The sequence below is a fragment of the Rutilus rutilus genome, assembly GCF_951802725.1.
Source record: "Rutilus rutilus genome assembly, chromosome: 2".
Taxonomy (NCBI): Eukaryota; Metazoa; Chordata; class Actinopteri; order Cypriniformes; family Leuciscidae; genus Rutilus; species Rutilus rutilus.
Window position 1 is genome coordinate 43,431,764 of NC_140210.1, and position 17,060 is coordinate 43,448,823.

Consider the following 17,060-nt stretch of genomic DNA (forward strand, 5'->3'; position numbering starts at 1 on the left):
CAGGAAGCCTCCTCACTCCTCAATCCTCGCCCTCTCGCGGTGCAATTAGAGAGATGTCCTTCAAGATGGCTGAGCTCGATCGGTTTCCGGGTCATAGGATGGAGGAGTGAGGAGACGAGGAAGGATATTGAGAAGCACCAATGGTAAATCATGTTAAACCATGCTAGAACATTTTCAAACTTTTTAAAACTTTCTGGCTAGGCTTTTTCAAGCCATCTTAAAGTTTGTCTACGAACTTTACCTTGTCGATCATTCTGATTTCAGAACAACATACAAGCCTGTTTCAAAAGTTACAGCTGCTTTATTAAACAAAGACAAGAATGTATTTAAGTACTGCAAATGTAAAACTGAACTAAAATGATAGCAAATTATGATTTTAAATAAAGGTCATTGATGAGAAAATGTAATGTTCTTTTTTTTCTTTTAGACAGGACTTTCATTATTTAAGTTTAAAAGAATGTTTATGTATATTTAACAAATATAAAATATGATTAAATACTAATTTCTTTCTGTATGTATATATTTAATTATTTAACAAACACGTACACTCATTCATAAATTAGGCTACATAAAGTGTAGCTTAATTTTTGTTTTTTGTTTTTTTGATCTTCGTTGTTGATTTATATTTGATAAACCTTTTTTAATCAAATAATATAAAATAATTACTTATAGAAGTATTTTATTTAAATAAGTACTAAAATTTTATATTTTCGATATAATAACTTATTTGCCTGGCTAAAAGCGGCATCCACCTCCGACTTGCGGTTATTAGCGGCAGCTGACGTCCGGTTTTATTGGCAGCTACTTCCTGCTGCCAGCTGCCAGTGCCGATTTTTCGCTGAACGCCCTCTCGTTAGTCCTCTGCACTCATGCATAAACTGATCCATTTATTGTCCAATCCTGCTCATGGAGAGCCACTATCCAGCAGAGTTTTGAATGATCCCTTCTTCCAGCAGATTAAGAGACAACAAATTTAGTTGTTGGGTTTTTTTCACCCTTTTTATCATCTCTATACCAATTTTTTTTATATATATCATCAGCATAAAATAATAATCTTTTATATACAGCGTTATTGCGTGTGACCTTTGATTTGTTCTGTGATGTCACTAAAATGTTGCTGCATGAATACAACACTAGTTCTGATAAACAAGGGTCATAACTAGTAAGCAGTGATAAGATTGTGTTGGCAGTAGCAACATGGAATAAAGGATATAGACTTTTTTGTTATAATCTCATCTGAGTTAGTGCAGGGTGTGAATTAGTCATTGTTGTCACGTATCTTTACAGCCTGTTCAATTGCAGGCCAAAGTCCAGCAAAAAGGTATTTAGATTTATGGCAATGGATGAGTGCTTATTATTAAGGATGATGTAAGTGTTACAGTCATTGTCACAAAATAAACTCTAACTTGGATGATCACTTCCCCAACATGATCTTGTATCATTAAATTGTTATGAGCAGTTTCATTATCCTTCCTATTACTCCGCTTCACTTATTAATAACTTAATAATTCAAGTTAAAATGATTCCATTATGTGACAGAAAAAGAGTGTGAGGTGATACAAGAAGCCAAGTAAAGGTCAATAGCAAAGTCTATCTGTTTAAAATCTCAGACATCCTCAAATAAACTTGTAACATGAAACTATTTCCGTACAATCCCTCCCACATTTCTCCTCATTATTGGCCTTTATGAAGCACCTTTGATACTTGCTTACACCAGAGGCCATAACTGTTTATGACATACAATAAAGAAGAGCTCAGAGGGAGAAATTACACAAGGAATATTCATTCTCTTCCCTGCCAGCCTTCATAATACAGGCGGCACTGACAGTGAATTATGGAAAAGATGGATTTATTCTTGGTTTTATTTATTTCAGCTTGTCTTCATGTCCACAGTGCTAGGAGTGCTATTGGTAAGTCATATTTATTCATAACCAGCTGAAGTATAATTTTTTAATTCACACATTTGGATGTTAGGCTTAACTTACTTTTATAAGACATATCTAGTTATATATATTTAGTTCTAGCTGTTGTCTACTGTTTAAAAGCATGTGTTTTACAGGACAAATGTCTTCTAAGTGAGTAAAAGTCAGGATTTAATAGGAACCCGCTTTATTCAATAATATAAGTGAAATGATTTAAGATTAAATGACAGTGAGTTTGAACATTGGAGTAATATTAATTATCCAATCCGAGATTAGAATGACAACTGTCTACTATAGGCTATGTCACCAGCATATCATTAAAGTAATGGAAATTAAAATAAATCATAAAACTGTATGCCCATGTTTAAATTGTTTAAATTGTTATACATCTTGTTTTTACTGTACTGTGTGATTTAGTATATTTTGTGCTGCCATTTTCAGGCTTTAAGCTGTTCGTTAAAGTCCCTGTAAAGTCAAAATTAAGTATGTGTTCTGAGTTTGTCATACCACCGAAAAATGTGTTATTAGACACCCAGCCCAATTTCAATGATTAAAAAAGCCGCCAAGTAAATAAAATAAGCTATCAAAATCTCGAAAAAATGAGCAGTAGTCTCAGCTCTCAAACGCTGGGGGCGTGTCCGCTGGCTGCGCTGAAACCACGCCCACTCGCGGGAAATAGGACTCGCGCACAGCTCGTGCATGTCGTCGCGACGGGAGGATGAAGGCCGAAGCGGACAGCGGGAGATAGTCGGTTCGGCCCCATTCACCAGTAACAGCGGATTATCAGAGAATTCCAGTTGTCTCCAACGAAAGTAAACTATCCTGATCTCTACAGAGGCGGGTGTGGTGGTGATCATCAGCTCTCCATCAAGGTAACGCGTTAGCTCTTCACAAGATAAATCCACCTCTTCTTGATATGATAATTTTTCGGAAATTTAAATAAGGACACCGATCTGTTTTCTAAGTGATTGCATCCAGGGAATACGCATTTACATGACGAAGGCATAGCCAGAGCCGTGGGCATAGTAGCTAGCAAACTGTAGGCTGTCTGATAGTAACTCGCGATTGAGCGATAGGCTTAGTGACTCCGTGCGTCATCAAGTAGGGGCCCAATCAAGCTCAGGGGGTCGCAGTGCGTCATCGAGCCCCCGTTTTAGCCCCGCCCAAAAAATCCGGCTCACAGCAAGGGTGAAAAACTGTTAAAGGTCCCATTCCATGGATTATTTTTATTATTTTATAATGTTTCCAGGGGTGCCCTTATAATGTTAGTATGTTTTTTAGATCAAAAATTGTTATAATTTAGAAATAAAAGGCATATTTCCTAGCCTGATTTCATTCCCTGGTTTGAACACTCTGTTTGAAGGGGCGTGTCTGCTGTGAGACTTCAGTGTAAACGCCCTCTGCTGTGATTGGCTGACATGCTTGCATATGAAATATCTGGCATTACATGTGGAACTATCTGGAAAACTTTTACTATTACAGCTATTATACGTTTTTACTATTACAGCTATCTGGATTAACGAATCATGAGAAGTTTTTTAAGTATTTAGATCTACTACCATCACATAAAAGGTTGCAGTGATGAGCACTGAGCAGATGACAGCCTGTTGATCGCGTGAAAGATCTTATCATTGCAACGCAGTTTCTGCACTATCACTAATGATTTCACCAATGCAAACATGAGGCACATAAATACAGTAAGAGCTTCGTTGTGCAGTGTAACAGCGTCATTGATTTCATAACGAGTTTTGGCAAGACTGTCCAGATAAACTCGCGCTGTGTGATTGACAGCTTGGGCGATTGGAAAGGGATTGTTCTTTGATCGCTTTCTGTATATTAATCACAGTTTAAGTAAGATTATTTTCATCCTACTAAGAGAAACGAACGATGTGAAGAGTGATCGCTACTTCCATATTAAATCACTACTTACCGCTTGCTGGAATATAGTTGAAATTGCCCCCTTCGTCAGTATGAAACGCTGAGAGAAGCCTGCTTGATATTATTCCAGGTTAGAAAAACAGTCCGTGGTGAAATGGACAGAGCAAACTAACAACTTCGAATTAAACTTTTGCGGTATCCGATTATAGATAAACATCAACCACGTCTGTTGACATTTCGCCATCAATACGCCTGTGTTCCTGTGGGCGGAGGTTACGGTTCTAGTGACATCATTAAAGCAGGATGTAGAGGGGTGTAGTCCAATCCAGCCGTTTTTTTGTAGTCAACTTCTGTTAAATAAAATATCTCGCTTGGCATTGAACTTTTAGCTTTATAATTTTACAGATATTATTTATACTCTAACAACAACATTACACACTAACTAAAGTTTGAAACATGGGATCACATAGAACGGGACCTTTAAACGGTCTAACTCCACAATTTAGTACTTCACAGTTCTCAGTCTTTGTAACATGTTTTAGCAATACATTTCTAGCACTTATAATGTGTTTAGAATTTTTTTGTAGAATTGCCTTTACAGGGCTGTTTGTTAAGTCCTCAAACCAATGACTTGTTTCTGTTTCAGGTACTTTACCTATAAACTGTGCAACTGGAACCGATAGCAGAGTAGGGGAAATCCAGGAGGGATATGTAGGTGAGAAATGTCCACAATATTAGATGCTTCTTTTCACATTTGTAAATGATATGATTTTTATTGAAACATAAAATAATTGATATTTGATCAAAAACATTTAAAATGCCTTTGCTTGTGAATATTAAGAGTATAATGCAAGAACAATAATGGAATTAACTAGCATTTATGTTTAGATTGTGTGTCAGAATATGTATTTGATCTGGCCTTCAGGAGATGTAGAGATTATCACTGATATCGGACCTGATGATCGTCTGGTGCTGGAGTCACATATCTTTCCCATTGGTGTAACATTTCTGGAGCTGATTTACTCTAATGGAGCCTCAACCGCTACTGTACGAACCATCAAACCACTGGACGCTGATGTACTAAAGGAGGTTTGTTCCTCACTGATCCACATATACAGTATATATAATATATATTTAGAGAGAGAGAGAGTAATCTCATTCCATTTTCTAAATTTTTATATCTTCAATGGAATTTATCATTAACTACAAACCAATATTATCCACTGACTGACAGTCGACAGTTGCCCGTTCTGGCATAGTTGGTAGTATTACTTTTTAATTTTTTAATCTCATAAAGAAATTAAGTGCCACATGTCTCTTTGTGTTTTATTTCTTCTAGTCAGGAGGGATTTTGTATTATTCACTCACTTGCCAAAACCAGCCGGTAAGTTTAAACAATAACATTATCAAATTATTTAATTAGACAAAGTATTCATCACATAAACCTTCACTATAAAGTCTTCATTCTCCATTTCAGCTGAAAAACATCAGGAGGTTAGAAGTTCAGGATATCAATGACAATCCTCCGATCTTCCAGAATAAAACATACAGCGCCACAGTGTCAGAGGTGTGTGTAATGTCACATCTTTATACAGCAGAAGTGTGTTTGGTCACTCAGAGACTCACATCTCTTTGTAAACTGTGTCTTTTGCTCCAGACGACAGCTGTGGGTTCAGATGTGCTCAGGGTGAAGGCTGAAGATGCAGATGTTTCTCCAGAAAACACCAATATTATATATTCTATACTGGTAAGTCATGAATGATTCTCATATATTTTATTTAATATTAACACAGCAGGTTTACACAAAACTACATGTATCAGTCACTAGATGAAATTTAATTGTAAGTTAAATTTACAATTGGGCTGTCAATCAATTAAACATTTAATCATGCCCAATTTCATGTTTTTTTTTTTTTTTTAGAGTTACTGTTTTGATACTTGCAGATTCTTTTAAAGGAAAGGAAACTAAATAATATATTATTAATCTGTAAGTGTTTCATTCTAATTAATCACTTCATCTTCATTAACAGCCTCCAGCACCAGATGATTTTGAAGTAAGAGGTGACGGAAACATCAGGTTGAAACGACGTCTGAACTACAACAATGCTCAACAGTACATCTTCACTGTGCAAGCTAAAGTAAAGACAAACTCTCTGACATCCTACCAACCTCCAGATTACTTTGATCACTAAACTTCAAACTTGCTTTAGCAGTCTATTCTCTTTAAAGGGATACTCCACTTTTTTCGGAAATAAGCTCATTTTACATCTCCCCCAGAGTTAAACAGTTGAGTTTTACCGTTTTAGAATCCATTCAGCCGAACTCCGGGTCTGACGGTACCACTTTTAGCATAGCTTAGCATAGATCATTGATTCTGATGAGTCCAGTAGCATTTCTTTCAAAATGACCAGAGAGTTTCAATATTTTTCCTATTTAAAACTTGACTCTTCTGTAGTTAAACCGTGTACTAAGATTGACGGAAAATGAAAAGTTGCGATTTTCTAAGCCTATATGGCTAGGAACTACTCTCATTCCAGCGTAATAATCAAGGAACTGTGCGGCTGTACCATGAGTCCAGCAGGCGTAATGATATGACGCAGCGCCTGAAAATAGTCCCCAGCTCGGTAACTTCTTCCAACGTGACCGGGACTAAGTTTGTCTAACCTATTAGACCTATTTTCAGGCGCTGCGTCATATCATTACGCCTGCTGCACTCATGGTACAGCCGCACAGTTCCTTGATTATTACGCCGGAATGAGAGTAGTTCCTAGTCATATAGGCTTAGAAAATCGCAACTTTTCATTTTCCGTCGATCTTAGTACACGGTTTAACTACAGAAGAGTCAAGTTTTAAATAGGAAAAATATTGAAACTCTTTGGTCATTTTGAAAGAAATGCTACTGGACTCATCAGAATCAATGATCTGTGCTAAGCTATGCTAAAAGTGGTACCGTCAGACCCGGAGTTCGGCTGAATGGATTCTAAAACGGTAAAACTCAACTGTTTAACTCTGGGGGAGATGTAAAATGAGCATATTTCCGAAAAAAGTGGAGTATCCCTTTAAAGGAATACTTCACACAAAAATGAAATCTTGAGCAACACAAAAGGAGATGTTTAGCAGAATGTCTGCTTTTTTCCATTAAATGAAAGTGGATGGGGACCCAGAACAAATGACAAATTTTTCATTTTTGGATGATTTATAATTTGAAGGTAGATAGTAATAAAACACTGTTTCTTTGCAGGATATAGGAGATCTCAGTGACACCACAGCAGTTACAATAACGGTTGAAGATTTTGACAATCTAAACCCTTATTTTGATCATAGTCTCTACAAGGCATCCATTGAGGAAAATCAGGTAAATAACATCATGATCAATATTTAAACGCATGTCTAATCAAACAAATGAAACCCTCCATGTCTTTTCTGTCCATGCACAGGTAGGACAGTTTTCAGACGTCACTCCTGCGGCCATAAAAGCTCAAGATGGCGACACGGGCATCAACGAGCCTGTACTTTACAGCATAACAGCAGGTGCTGTTAACAGAAGATTTACAACACACTTACATGACATGTGTCCTAATCTAAATAACCTCCTCCTGTTTCAAATTAAAGTTTCTCTGTAGATGTGTGAGAGCTCGAGGTGACACGCTGATTTTAAATCTGATAATATAGAAAATTCCACCAAACTATTGTCAAGCACAGTAATTGTGATAAAACAAGCACTTCACACACCTAATAACACACTTCTATTTGAATAAAGAAATATAGTCATTTTCTATATGAAGTTTCTGATAATAACACAGCAAATATCCACATTTCTGTTCTAGTCTTTCCAAATGAATATCAGAGCAACTTTGAAATCAATCAAAACAGTGGAGTCATTTCTGTGACAACGGCACTAGACAGAGAGGAAGTCGACCAGATAACTGTTCACATACAGGTATCAGACGTTTCTGAAGACATTCATGAATCTGAAGAGGTTTCAGGATTGTGTTTGTTTATATTTTCTATTCATGATTTCCTTATAAATAGGCATCTCAGCAGGATGATGCCAGTAAGACGGCTAACGCTGTGGTGTCCGTCGACATTAAAGATGTGGATGACAACCCTCCAACATTTGACCAGGATGAGTACACCGTATCTATTCTGGAAAATTCACCACAGGATCAGTTTGTGCTTCAGACTAGAGTCACTGATCCAGACCTGGTACAGTTCCTGAAAACATCACTGTCTCTTTGTAAAGTAATATAATTATTGTGAGATTCAAAAAAATGCATGAGAAAAGAACTTACTAAGTGACTTCTTTTCTAGGGAGGATTTGAAGGAACATTCCAGATTATACCAGAATCCGTACCTTTTTCTATTAGGCCTGATGGAACAATTCTGGTGAAAAGTTCTGCGGACCTAGACAGAGAAACCACAACCAGCTTCAGTTTTCAAGTAACAATAAGTCTCATATTATCATTATCACTATGATTTTTCAGAAATTAAGAATTATAATCAAACTGTGTTTTCATACACAACTGAGCAATAAGCAATATGCCAATTTTCTCTCCAAAATCTAAAGGTTGAAGCACAAGAAAAGCCTCCTTCCACCAACAAAGCAACAGCCGACGTCACCATCGTCCTGCTTGATGAGAATGACAATAGTCCACAGTTTACAACTTCCAAGTATCAGGGCAAAGTTTTCGGCAATCAGACTACTGGAATGCAGGTTGTCAAGGTGACAATTCAATGTTTTGTTGAGTCATTTAATAGTTTTCCAGCACAATCAATATTTTAGTACATTTCTGGAGATTATGGAACCATTATGTCATTATAAGATGACTACTATACCATAGACATTGGAATAAAGTTATTCATTAAACATACTGTACATACATTTTCATCTAAGGTCGAAGCAACAGACCTGGATGAAGGCCAAAATGGTGAAATCAGCTACTCCATTGAGTTTGGAAATGAGGATGGTTATTTCGGCATTAGTGAGAATGATGGGGCGATTACGCTAGTTAAAACAATCCCACTTGTGGACAACAGAATCCTTCAGTTTTCACTCTATGTGACTGCAAAAGATGGTAAGTTATCATTTTATGGAGGTATACCTGGCTGTGGATACATTCCTGTTGGCTTAAAAACCACTGCACTGCCTTTTCATACATTTAGGGGGCGCTATAAGCAGATCGACTTCTGCAATGGTGGATGTCAAGGCACCTGGAGATTCTCATCCTCAGTTCCTTCAGAAGACCTACCAGGGGAAAGTGGAGGAGGATCAGTCAGAGGCAGACATTGTCAAGGTCCTTGCAGCACAAAAAACTTCTATCCTGAGGGACTGTCCCTTTAACTGATATACAAACATTTGATGACAACAATCTGGTCTAAATGACAACCAGCTAACTAACAAATCTTTATTTAAAGAAATAAAAACAGAAAGAGATATATTTACCAATCTTGGTATACATTTGTATTGGCTCAGTCTGAGGACACATGCAAAACTGGCAGATCCTGGCCACTTGGTGGTGCTATAATTGGGAAAAAAACATGAAATTGGCTATAACTATGGAAGCATTGGTCTACTCTAATCTACTCGAAATTTTGTAAAGTGTTTAAACAGTCTCCCACGAGGGTCTATGAGGACAGTCTCGTATCTCAAAAAACATGAAAAATGCTGTCATTATTACTCACCTTAATGTTGTTTCAAACCCATATTCGTTTTCTGTGGAATACTAAAGGAGAAATTTACAAGTGTTCAAGCTTTTTTGTCTTGCATACAACTGTCAATCTTCAAAAAGCATACCAAAAACACCATTCAAAGACTTGTTCACTATATTTCCAAGTCTTCTGAAGTTATCTGACAGCTTTGTGTAAGGAACAGACTAAAATAATGATTAAGTAAAAAAAAAAACTTTGGAAGACTTGTTACTTAGCATGCATCCCTTTAAATGTTAATCATTTTTGGGTTAGGTTATTCTCACATACAAGTAGCAATGACAGTGGAAATCTGGTAAACAGTCTAATCATGAACCAATGTGTACTCTCCCATTCACAGGTGGACTTTTTGTCCATTGATCCTATTGTTCCTGTCACCTTAGCAGTTGAGACTGAAGCTGACAAGTTCTCCATAAACCAGGCTACAGGTGTTCTCTCGACCAAAGTCAAACTAGACTTTGAAGAGAAGAGCAGCTACACTGTGCAGCTGTCGATAACGGATGGAACTAACCGAGACGAGGCATCAGTCCTGGTTGAGGTGCTGGACATCAATGACAACAGTCCAGTGTTTGAAAATCACCCTGCTACTGTCTTAGTACCAGAGAATCACACATTGGGAGATAATGTAACATTGGTAACAGCCACGGATGCGGATGCAGGGTTTAATGGAGAAGTGCGGTACACTCTCCTGGGAGGTGCTGGGAGGTTTAATGTTGACCAAGAAACAGGAGTGATAACTCTAGCTGCTCCCCTTGACAGGGAGACCCAAGATACGTACAACTTAGTGATCACTGCCCAAGATCAGGGTCGCCCGTCACGTTCCACCACCACCAATCTGGACATCTCCGTTACTGACATTAATGACAATGTTCCCATATTTTCCAAACAACCGTATGAGACCACAGTGTCTGAGCACGCTGAAGTAGGAACAAATGTGGTAAATGTCTTGGCAACAGACAAAGACGATGGTCCAAATGCTGTCGTGACCTATCACATTGTCAAACAGGAGCCTCCTTCAACACCACCCGTTTTTAGCATTGATGCAGAGTCTGGTAACATAATCCTTTCTGAAAAGCTGGATTATGGCAAAGCTAAGCGCTACACTCTAGAGGTGGAGGGACAAGATGGAGGAACCCCTATTCTCACTGGCAGTGCTACTGTAACAGTGTGGGTGGAGGATGTTAACGATAAAGCTCCTGTGTTCAGTAAGAGCCAGTACGATGTGTCCATCTATGAAAACCTTGCAGGTGGAACTGCTGTGGTATCTTTGGAGGTTACAGATGAGGATGAGGTGAGAGAAGAAAAGCAGACTACACAATACCTAAATAACCTTCAAATTAACAAGCATTCCAAATCTGTTTTGATGTATTTACCTTTTCTGGTTTTCTATCCGATCAGGGTGGGTTCTCTAAAGGTCACTTTATCATGGATAACAGTACCTTCGTTATCAACAGTCAAGGAGTAATATCACTCCGGAGCGACGCCACCTTGGATAGAGAAACTGTAGACAATTACAATATAGAGGTACAAAGCAACCACATTCATTTCTTAAATCCAACTATTTATAAAATGTTCAGGATGACTATTCATTCTGAATGGGATGCTTGCATTGTCTTTCTCAGGTTGTAGCTGTAGACCAGCCTGTCGATGGTTTAAGCTCCACAGCTCAGGTCATCATCACTGTTCTGGACGTCAACGACAACAACCCACAATTCCTTCCTCTCCCAGAGCCCATTGAGATTGAGGAAGGTGCGTACACACCCTCATCACCTGGAGAAGTGTGCGAAATCTCAGCCACAGACGCTGACATTGGAGACAACGGTCGTGTCACAATCACTACTTCCTCACACAGTGAAATATTCAGATTCAGAGAGGTGAGGACATAAACCTATTGACATGACAATGTATTGTCAGATGTTCAGATCTTCATTCATTTTCAAAAAATCTATTCCTTTATTTCATTCCTTCAGGATGGGACTCTCCTAGCTATTGAGGAGCTGGATCGAGAGACACAGGATGTGTATGATGTGGTCATTGTTGCTATGGATCATGGGATGCCACAGGGAAATGTAATTTCCTTTTCTTTGTATGATTTGTGATGTCAGTGTGTACTTTAATACAGTTTTGTGATTGTACTGATTGCATTGCCATAGTTCCCAGAGTGCAGGTATATATCTAGCAATATAGCTAGCATTCTAGAGAACATAGAACAGGGGTAGTCCACCCTGTCCCTCGAGGGCTACCTTCCTACAGACTCTAGTCCCAACCCTGCTCCAAAACACTTAAGTGTTGTTTTCAAGTTATTATGAACATCCTAATAAGCTGGTTCAGGTGTGTTTGATTAGGGTTAGTGCTAAACTCTGCATGATGGTAGCCCTTGGATTAGACAAACATTCGAGTTTGCTCTAAAACAGGGGTAGCCAACCTTGCTCCTAGAGAGCTAATTTCCACAAGAGTTGAGCTTCAACCCTAAACAAACTCTCCTGAACCAGCTATCCAGGGTATTCAGGATTACTTAAAAACTACAGGCAGGTGTGTTGGAGCAGGGTTGGAGAGGCTAAACTCTGCATGATGGTAGCCCAGCATAAGCAGAATTGCTCTAAAGGTTATATTCATTCTAGATTCTAGATGTATATGTAGATTTATCCCTAAATTACATATATAGCAAACCCCAGGTAGTTGTTTTTAATGTCACACAGATTATTTTCTACTATCTAAGTAGGCTACTCCTAACAAAGATGTTGTACTGAGGATTCAACTTTTAATATTCAAAACTATAGATACACGATGATACAATCCTTAAGTTAGATACTACACACTGCAAATATCAACTTTTGGTCTGCGCTACAAAGGTTTGCTTGGGTTCATTTTCTGCAGAACATCACCACAGTGAGGGTCAGTGTCACAGATGTCAATGACAACGCTCCAGTTTTCAGCTCTGACACCTACAGCAAAAGCATTCTGGTTAAAGACGCCAAAGTTGGAGATGTGCTGCTGACGCTCTCGGCCACAGATAAAGATGCTGGAAGCAATGCGCTAATTAGTTATAGGTAAGCTTAAGCTAACTAAACTTCCATTTCTATAGGATCAATAACATGAAGGCTAAACAATGAACACACTTACCTACATCACTCTTTTAAGACAGATGCATGAATGTTGTTTTTCTGTAGTTTCTCTGAAGACTCCTCAATGGTCGCATTGGATGCTGAAACAGGAGTCATCACTTTGAACTCTGACCTTAGCGAGGTCACAGAAGACACGCTGCTAACCCTCACTGCTATAGCGACAGATCATGGAACACCACCAGAATCTGATGAAGGTTTGGGCTTAGTTTGCATAATTCCTTTAGTAAATCTGGTGTTAAAACAATGCAAATAATGTGAGAAATTCTTATTGGGAATGGTTAATTCCCCCTTCAGTATTCAAATCTTATCTGATAAACAAGTCAAGATTAACATCTTTCTTCTCTCTGTAGCCGAAGTCTTGATCCACTTCAAAATTGCCTCTCTCCCTGAGAGTGTGAGTTTTGAAAGCTCCTTCTACAAATTCACAATAAAAGAGAATGAACCTGAGGCCTCAACAGTGGGCAAGGTCAAGGCATTAACAGGAACTCCAGGGGTTACGGTCAGCTATAACATAAAGTCACATGAGCCACATAACTTCTCTGTGGATGGTGAGGGAACCATAAAAGCTCTGAGACCGCTGGACAAGGAGAAAGAGGAGTGGTTCATCCTCACAGTAGAAGCCATAGACTCCAGAACTCCTCCAAACACTGCAGAGACAACGGTACTATTCTTGTTATTACATGGGAAGCTAGCTAAAATACATGTTGAGTAGTTGACCTTTAGAAGACAACACAACACAATTGCCACCATAGCACTTATTTATGCAACCGAGAATGCACCACATTTTTTTGTTGTATTATGAATTGCGTTCTGACACATTTCAGAATGCAATGACTCAAGTTTGTGAAACTAAAAGTGTTTGCGTTAACATATTTGCATAGAATGTGTTTCTGACCTAAACAGCAAGACGCTGTTCCAACACTTAAAGTCAAAGTTTCTCTTCTTAAAAGAAAGTTGCCACTGGGCTCATTTATATTTGTATTTGACTTTCTTTCTCTCACAATCTTCAGGTCAACGTTCAGGTTGAGAACGTGAATGAGGCTCCTGTGTTTGACGCTGAAATATATAAAGCAGAGATTTTCAGTATCTTTCCATACAAATTCCCTATAGTGAAGGTCCAGGTGAGTGTGGCTTGGCATATTCATCAGATATAAATAGAATGGATGTAGTCAGATCTATTTGAAATATACTGGTGTTTGCTAAGGTAAGCATCACCATTGTTATTACTTACATGTAGAGTTAACACCCTAGCATCATGGCAGTTTCTTCAGGTTTTTTGGTGTCTGAAATAGTAGCTATTGGCATCTAAGCTACTAACCATTTAATTTTCCAAACAGAAATACACAACAAAGCACAGAATTGTATATATTAGAAGTAATAGACTAGACAAATTGTTCATTGCAATTAATAAAATGTATTTTTTTTTATATTCACGTAACTGGTTGAAATGTGGATGGTGTGTCCCTCAGGCATCGGACCCTGATGTGGGCGAGAGCTCAGAACTGCAGTATTCCCTGCAGGAGTCCACAACTCTGCTGGATGTGGAGGCAAGCACTGGTCAGGTCTACGTACTGGATGCATCCAGATTTGGAGGCAATCCATCCACCTTTCATGTTAAAGCCACTGATAAACATGGGCTGTTCACGCCTACAACAGTAGAGGTGAGCAGAAACAGAGAGAAAATAAGAGAACGCTTTTGTAAGACCAATGGCATTTTGATTGAGAATGGAGCAGTAGAACAGAGCATTCAATGCAAAGAATAAAATTCAAAGATCAAAACAAGCTCTTGTGTTTGTCACCTACAGATCACCGTGAAAGAAAGTGCAAGTGACAATGTCGTGGTCATCTCGCTAAACCAGCCCGTGTTCACAGTTGAGAAGAAGATACCAGAGATTGAAGAGTGAGTAGGAGAATTGCCATTTCCCAGCCCGTTTTCATTGGGACAGAAGGGAAATGTAATCACTATATTGTGATTTAATGTGTTTTGAGAAAAGAGACTAAGGGGAAATATGTTTACACAAATAGTTCACCCAAGAATGCACCCATTTTGTCATTGTTAGTTCTATTGTTTTGTCCGAAGATGCACACCAGTAATGTTTTTTTTTTCTAAGGCACATTTATAAAAGATAATATAACAATTTTATAATATAAAATTGAACTAAGGTCAAATCCTGGTTTAATCTAAGCCCGGTCTGTGAAACCAGGCCTAGAAGACTTGGAATGGTGTGCATGTGGACTATTTTATGTATTTTTTGGAGAACCAATCATATTTCAATGAATTAAAATTCATTCTTTTCAACTTCTTGTCCCAGTTCCCAAATAAGACTGACTGATTCATTGGTGTGTTTTTCCTCAGTTCCATGGGGAAAGTTTTAGGTTGGACTGTGAAAATCCTCAGTGTGAGAGCTGAGAATGGGAATGAGATGCGCACCATTCTTAGAGAATCTACAGACAAGACTTACGTCAGTTTCATCGCCATGGACTCCAGTGGTGCGGTCATCCAAGCCAAGGTGGTCAAAGAGTAAGTTGAATTAAAATCACCAAATGTGTGATCTGCAATATATTCAGAAAAAAAACTCGTTCTTTAACAAAAACATGAGCTTCAAAGTTCTGCTTTGAAAACCCTCTGGCCTGCATGTCTACTAGGTTTCCACTGTAGATAATGAACAAGACGTGATTTTGAGGGATCTGAATTGTGTCGACTCCCACAGGAAACTGCAGAGTAATCACAACGATGTAAAAGAGGAGCTGGAGAAGGTGCTTGGTTCTAATTTGGAAATCGAAGTGGAGGAAAGTTCTGGAATCTCTGAAGATTCTGAAGGTTCCAATGAGGCAGCCGTCATCGCTCTCAGTGTTCTGCTGGCTATAAGCCTTGTGGGATTTATCGCTCTGTTGACCGTCTATCTCGTTAGGTAAGTTATTAGAAGACGTTATTTTTCTTTGGATTTCAAACATGCTGTCTGGCTCACACTGAATAACCATATTCCTGGTGACCTGAAAAGCAGATCAAAAACGAAACAACCGTCCCATTTACTTTAACTCTTTCCCCACCGTTGACAAGATGCTATACTGAAATAGTACAGCATCTTGGATCTAAAAACAAAGAGCGAAGAAGATCTGCTTAAACCAGGAGGAGCGAATAAAAGTTGCTTACGCTCAAGTTAGCTAACGTCATCATCAAACATTGAACAGCATATAAATCAAGAGGAATGTGAAGCTTTGGGTGTGTTGAAGGACTCGATCTATGTTTCGATCATGATTCTGAATTCGGTCGAGACAAAGTCTTTGACAAAAATGCTATTTTCTCAGCTTTTTGTTGGATTTTTTTAAATGAAACTTACCCACTGATTTTTTCTTTTGATATATTACATATTCATACAACAAAATGAAATATTTGTGAATATGTTAAAAAATGCTGGGCTGACTGGCAACACTTTTAGTAAAAGCTGGGGGGGAAGAGTTAACATCCAACAGGTTTTCAATAATCTTTTAATGAAAATGTAATAACTTGCAATTTCTAATGGATAAACCCAAGTCCTGTCTATGTTGTCTTGCTGAATTTCTGGTGACACTCACATTACAGAAGTGACTTTCTTGTTGACTATGAACATTTTACAAAAGGACTACTCATTCTTTTAGTGGTTAACTTTTTTTTTAATGTGGAAAATGTTTTTTTTTTTTTTTTTTTTGCTGCCTCAGGATGAAGAAAATGAAGGGCACAGATTCTGACAGAGAGCGCTTCAATATTGGTGGATCCAAGAAATCCAGTATTGACAGAAGTTTTCACTTTCACAGGTAAGTGCCAATATATTGTTAAAGAGCAATTGTAGTTACACTCATACTTGTTAAACGTGTCCTGAAATACAAAATGTGCTTTAGTTTTGTTCTGAAATGTTTGACTAAACATGTTTCTTCTGTTAACAGCAAAAATCAAGAAGTCAAAGAGGTAAAGCACTCGATTCAGATAACCTTGCTAATGACGAATCAATTAAGTTGAATTCGGACAATATTCAGGTTGTGGAATTGAAAAGCTTTACGTTACAAATGTTCTGTTTTTCAGGTTAAGTTTAATAACATGCCCGATTCTGAAAGAGATTCAGAAAACGACACAGATTTGAGAACCGGAAACAGCATCTCTTCCCTCTGAAAACACCTCGATGGATCGAAACTCCTCCATCCCTCTCAGCACGAGACTCACGAGGTTCAAAATTAATGCTGTAAAACTAAGCGAGATGCATTTTATCAACAGCGCTATTAAAGGCTATTCCCCCAAAAAAGATTCAAATTAATCCCATGATGCATTGTGACAAGATGGAGAGAAATGTTGAATATAAATATATTTATTTCAGTAAATGAAAATGAACAATTAAAATGTTCCATAGCCAACATTTTTGTTTGTGTACTCTAACATTAGCTTAGCAACATGCTA

General features: G+C 38.2%; 1 protein-coding gene and 1 long non-coding RNA gene across 2 annotated transcripts; both read left to right on the forward strand.

The window, feature by feature from the left end:
* The first annotated feature begins 1,823 nt into the window (after window positions 1–1,823).
* On the forward strand, window positions 1,824–4,882 carry LOC311285861. The gene is made up of 3 exons (XR_014626445.1): window positions 1,824–1,910; window positions 4,447–4,515; window positions 4,726–4,882. It is a non-coding gene; the product is annotated as an uncharacterized lncRNA (long non-coding RNA).
* A 229-nt stretch (window positions 4,883–5,111) lies between these two features.
* Window positions 5,112–16,934, forward strand: LOC311279380 (protocadherin Fat 4-like; the record flags this gene model as incomplete). The annotated part of the gene is made up of 27 exons (XM_084390832.1): window positions 5,112–5,138; window positions 5,278–5,367; window positions 5,458–5,547; window positions 5,831–5,938; window positions 7,042–7,155; window positions 7,238–7,331; window positions 7,628–7,740; window positions 7,833–8,006; window positions 8,112–8,240; window positions 8,368–8,523; window positions 8,695–8,875; window positions 8,964–9,094; window positions 9,847–10,797; window positions 10,905–11,030; window positions 11,129–11,380; window positions 11,477–11,575; window positions 12,384–12,556; window positions 12,677–12,825; window positions 12,982–13,292; window positions 13,642–13,752; window positions 14,101–14,292; window positions 14,437–14,531; window positions 14,988–15,152; window positions 15,343–15,543; window positions 16,331–16,426; window positions 16,556–16,577; window positions 16,692–16,934. 27 exons carry the CDS (start codon window positions 5,112–5,114, stop codon window positions 16,776–16,778), a joined length of 4,437 nt encoding a protein of 1,478 aa, XP_084246958.1. The 3' UTR covers window positions 16,779–16,934.
* Between the last annotated feature and the right edge of the window lie 126 nt (window positions 16,935–17,060).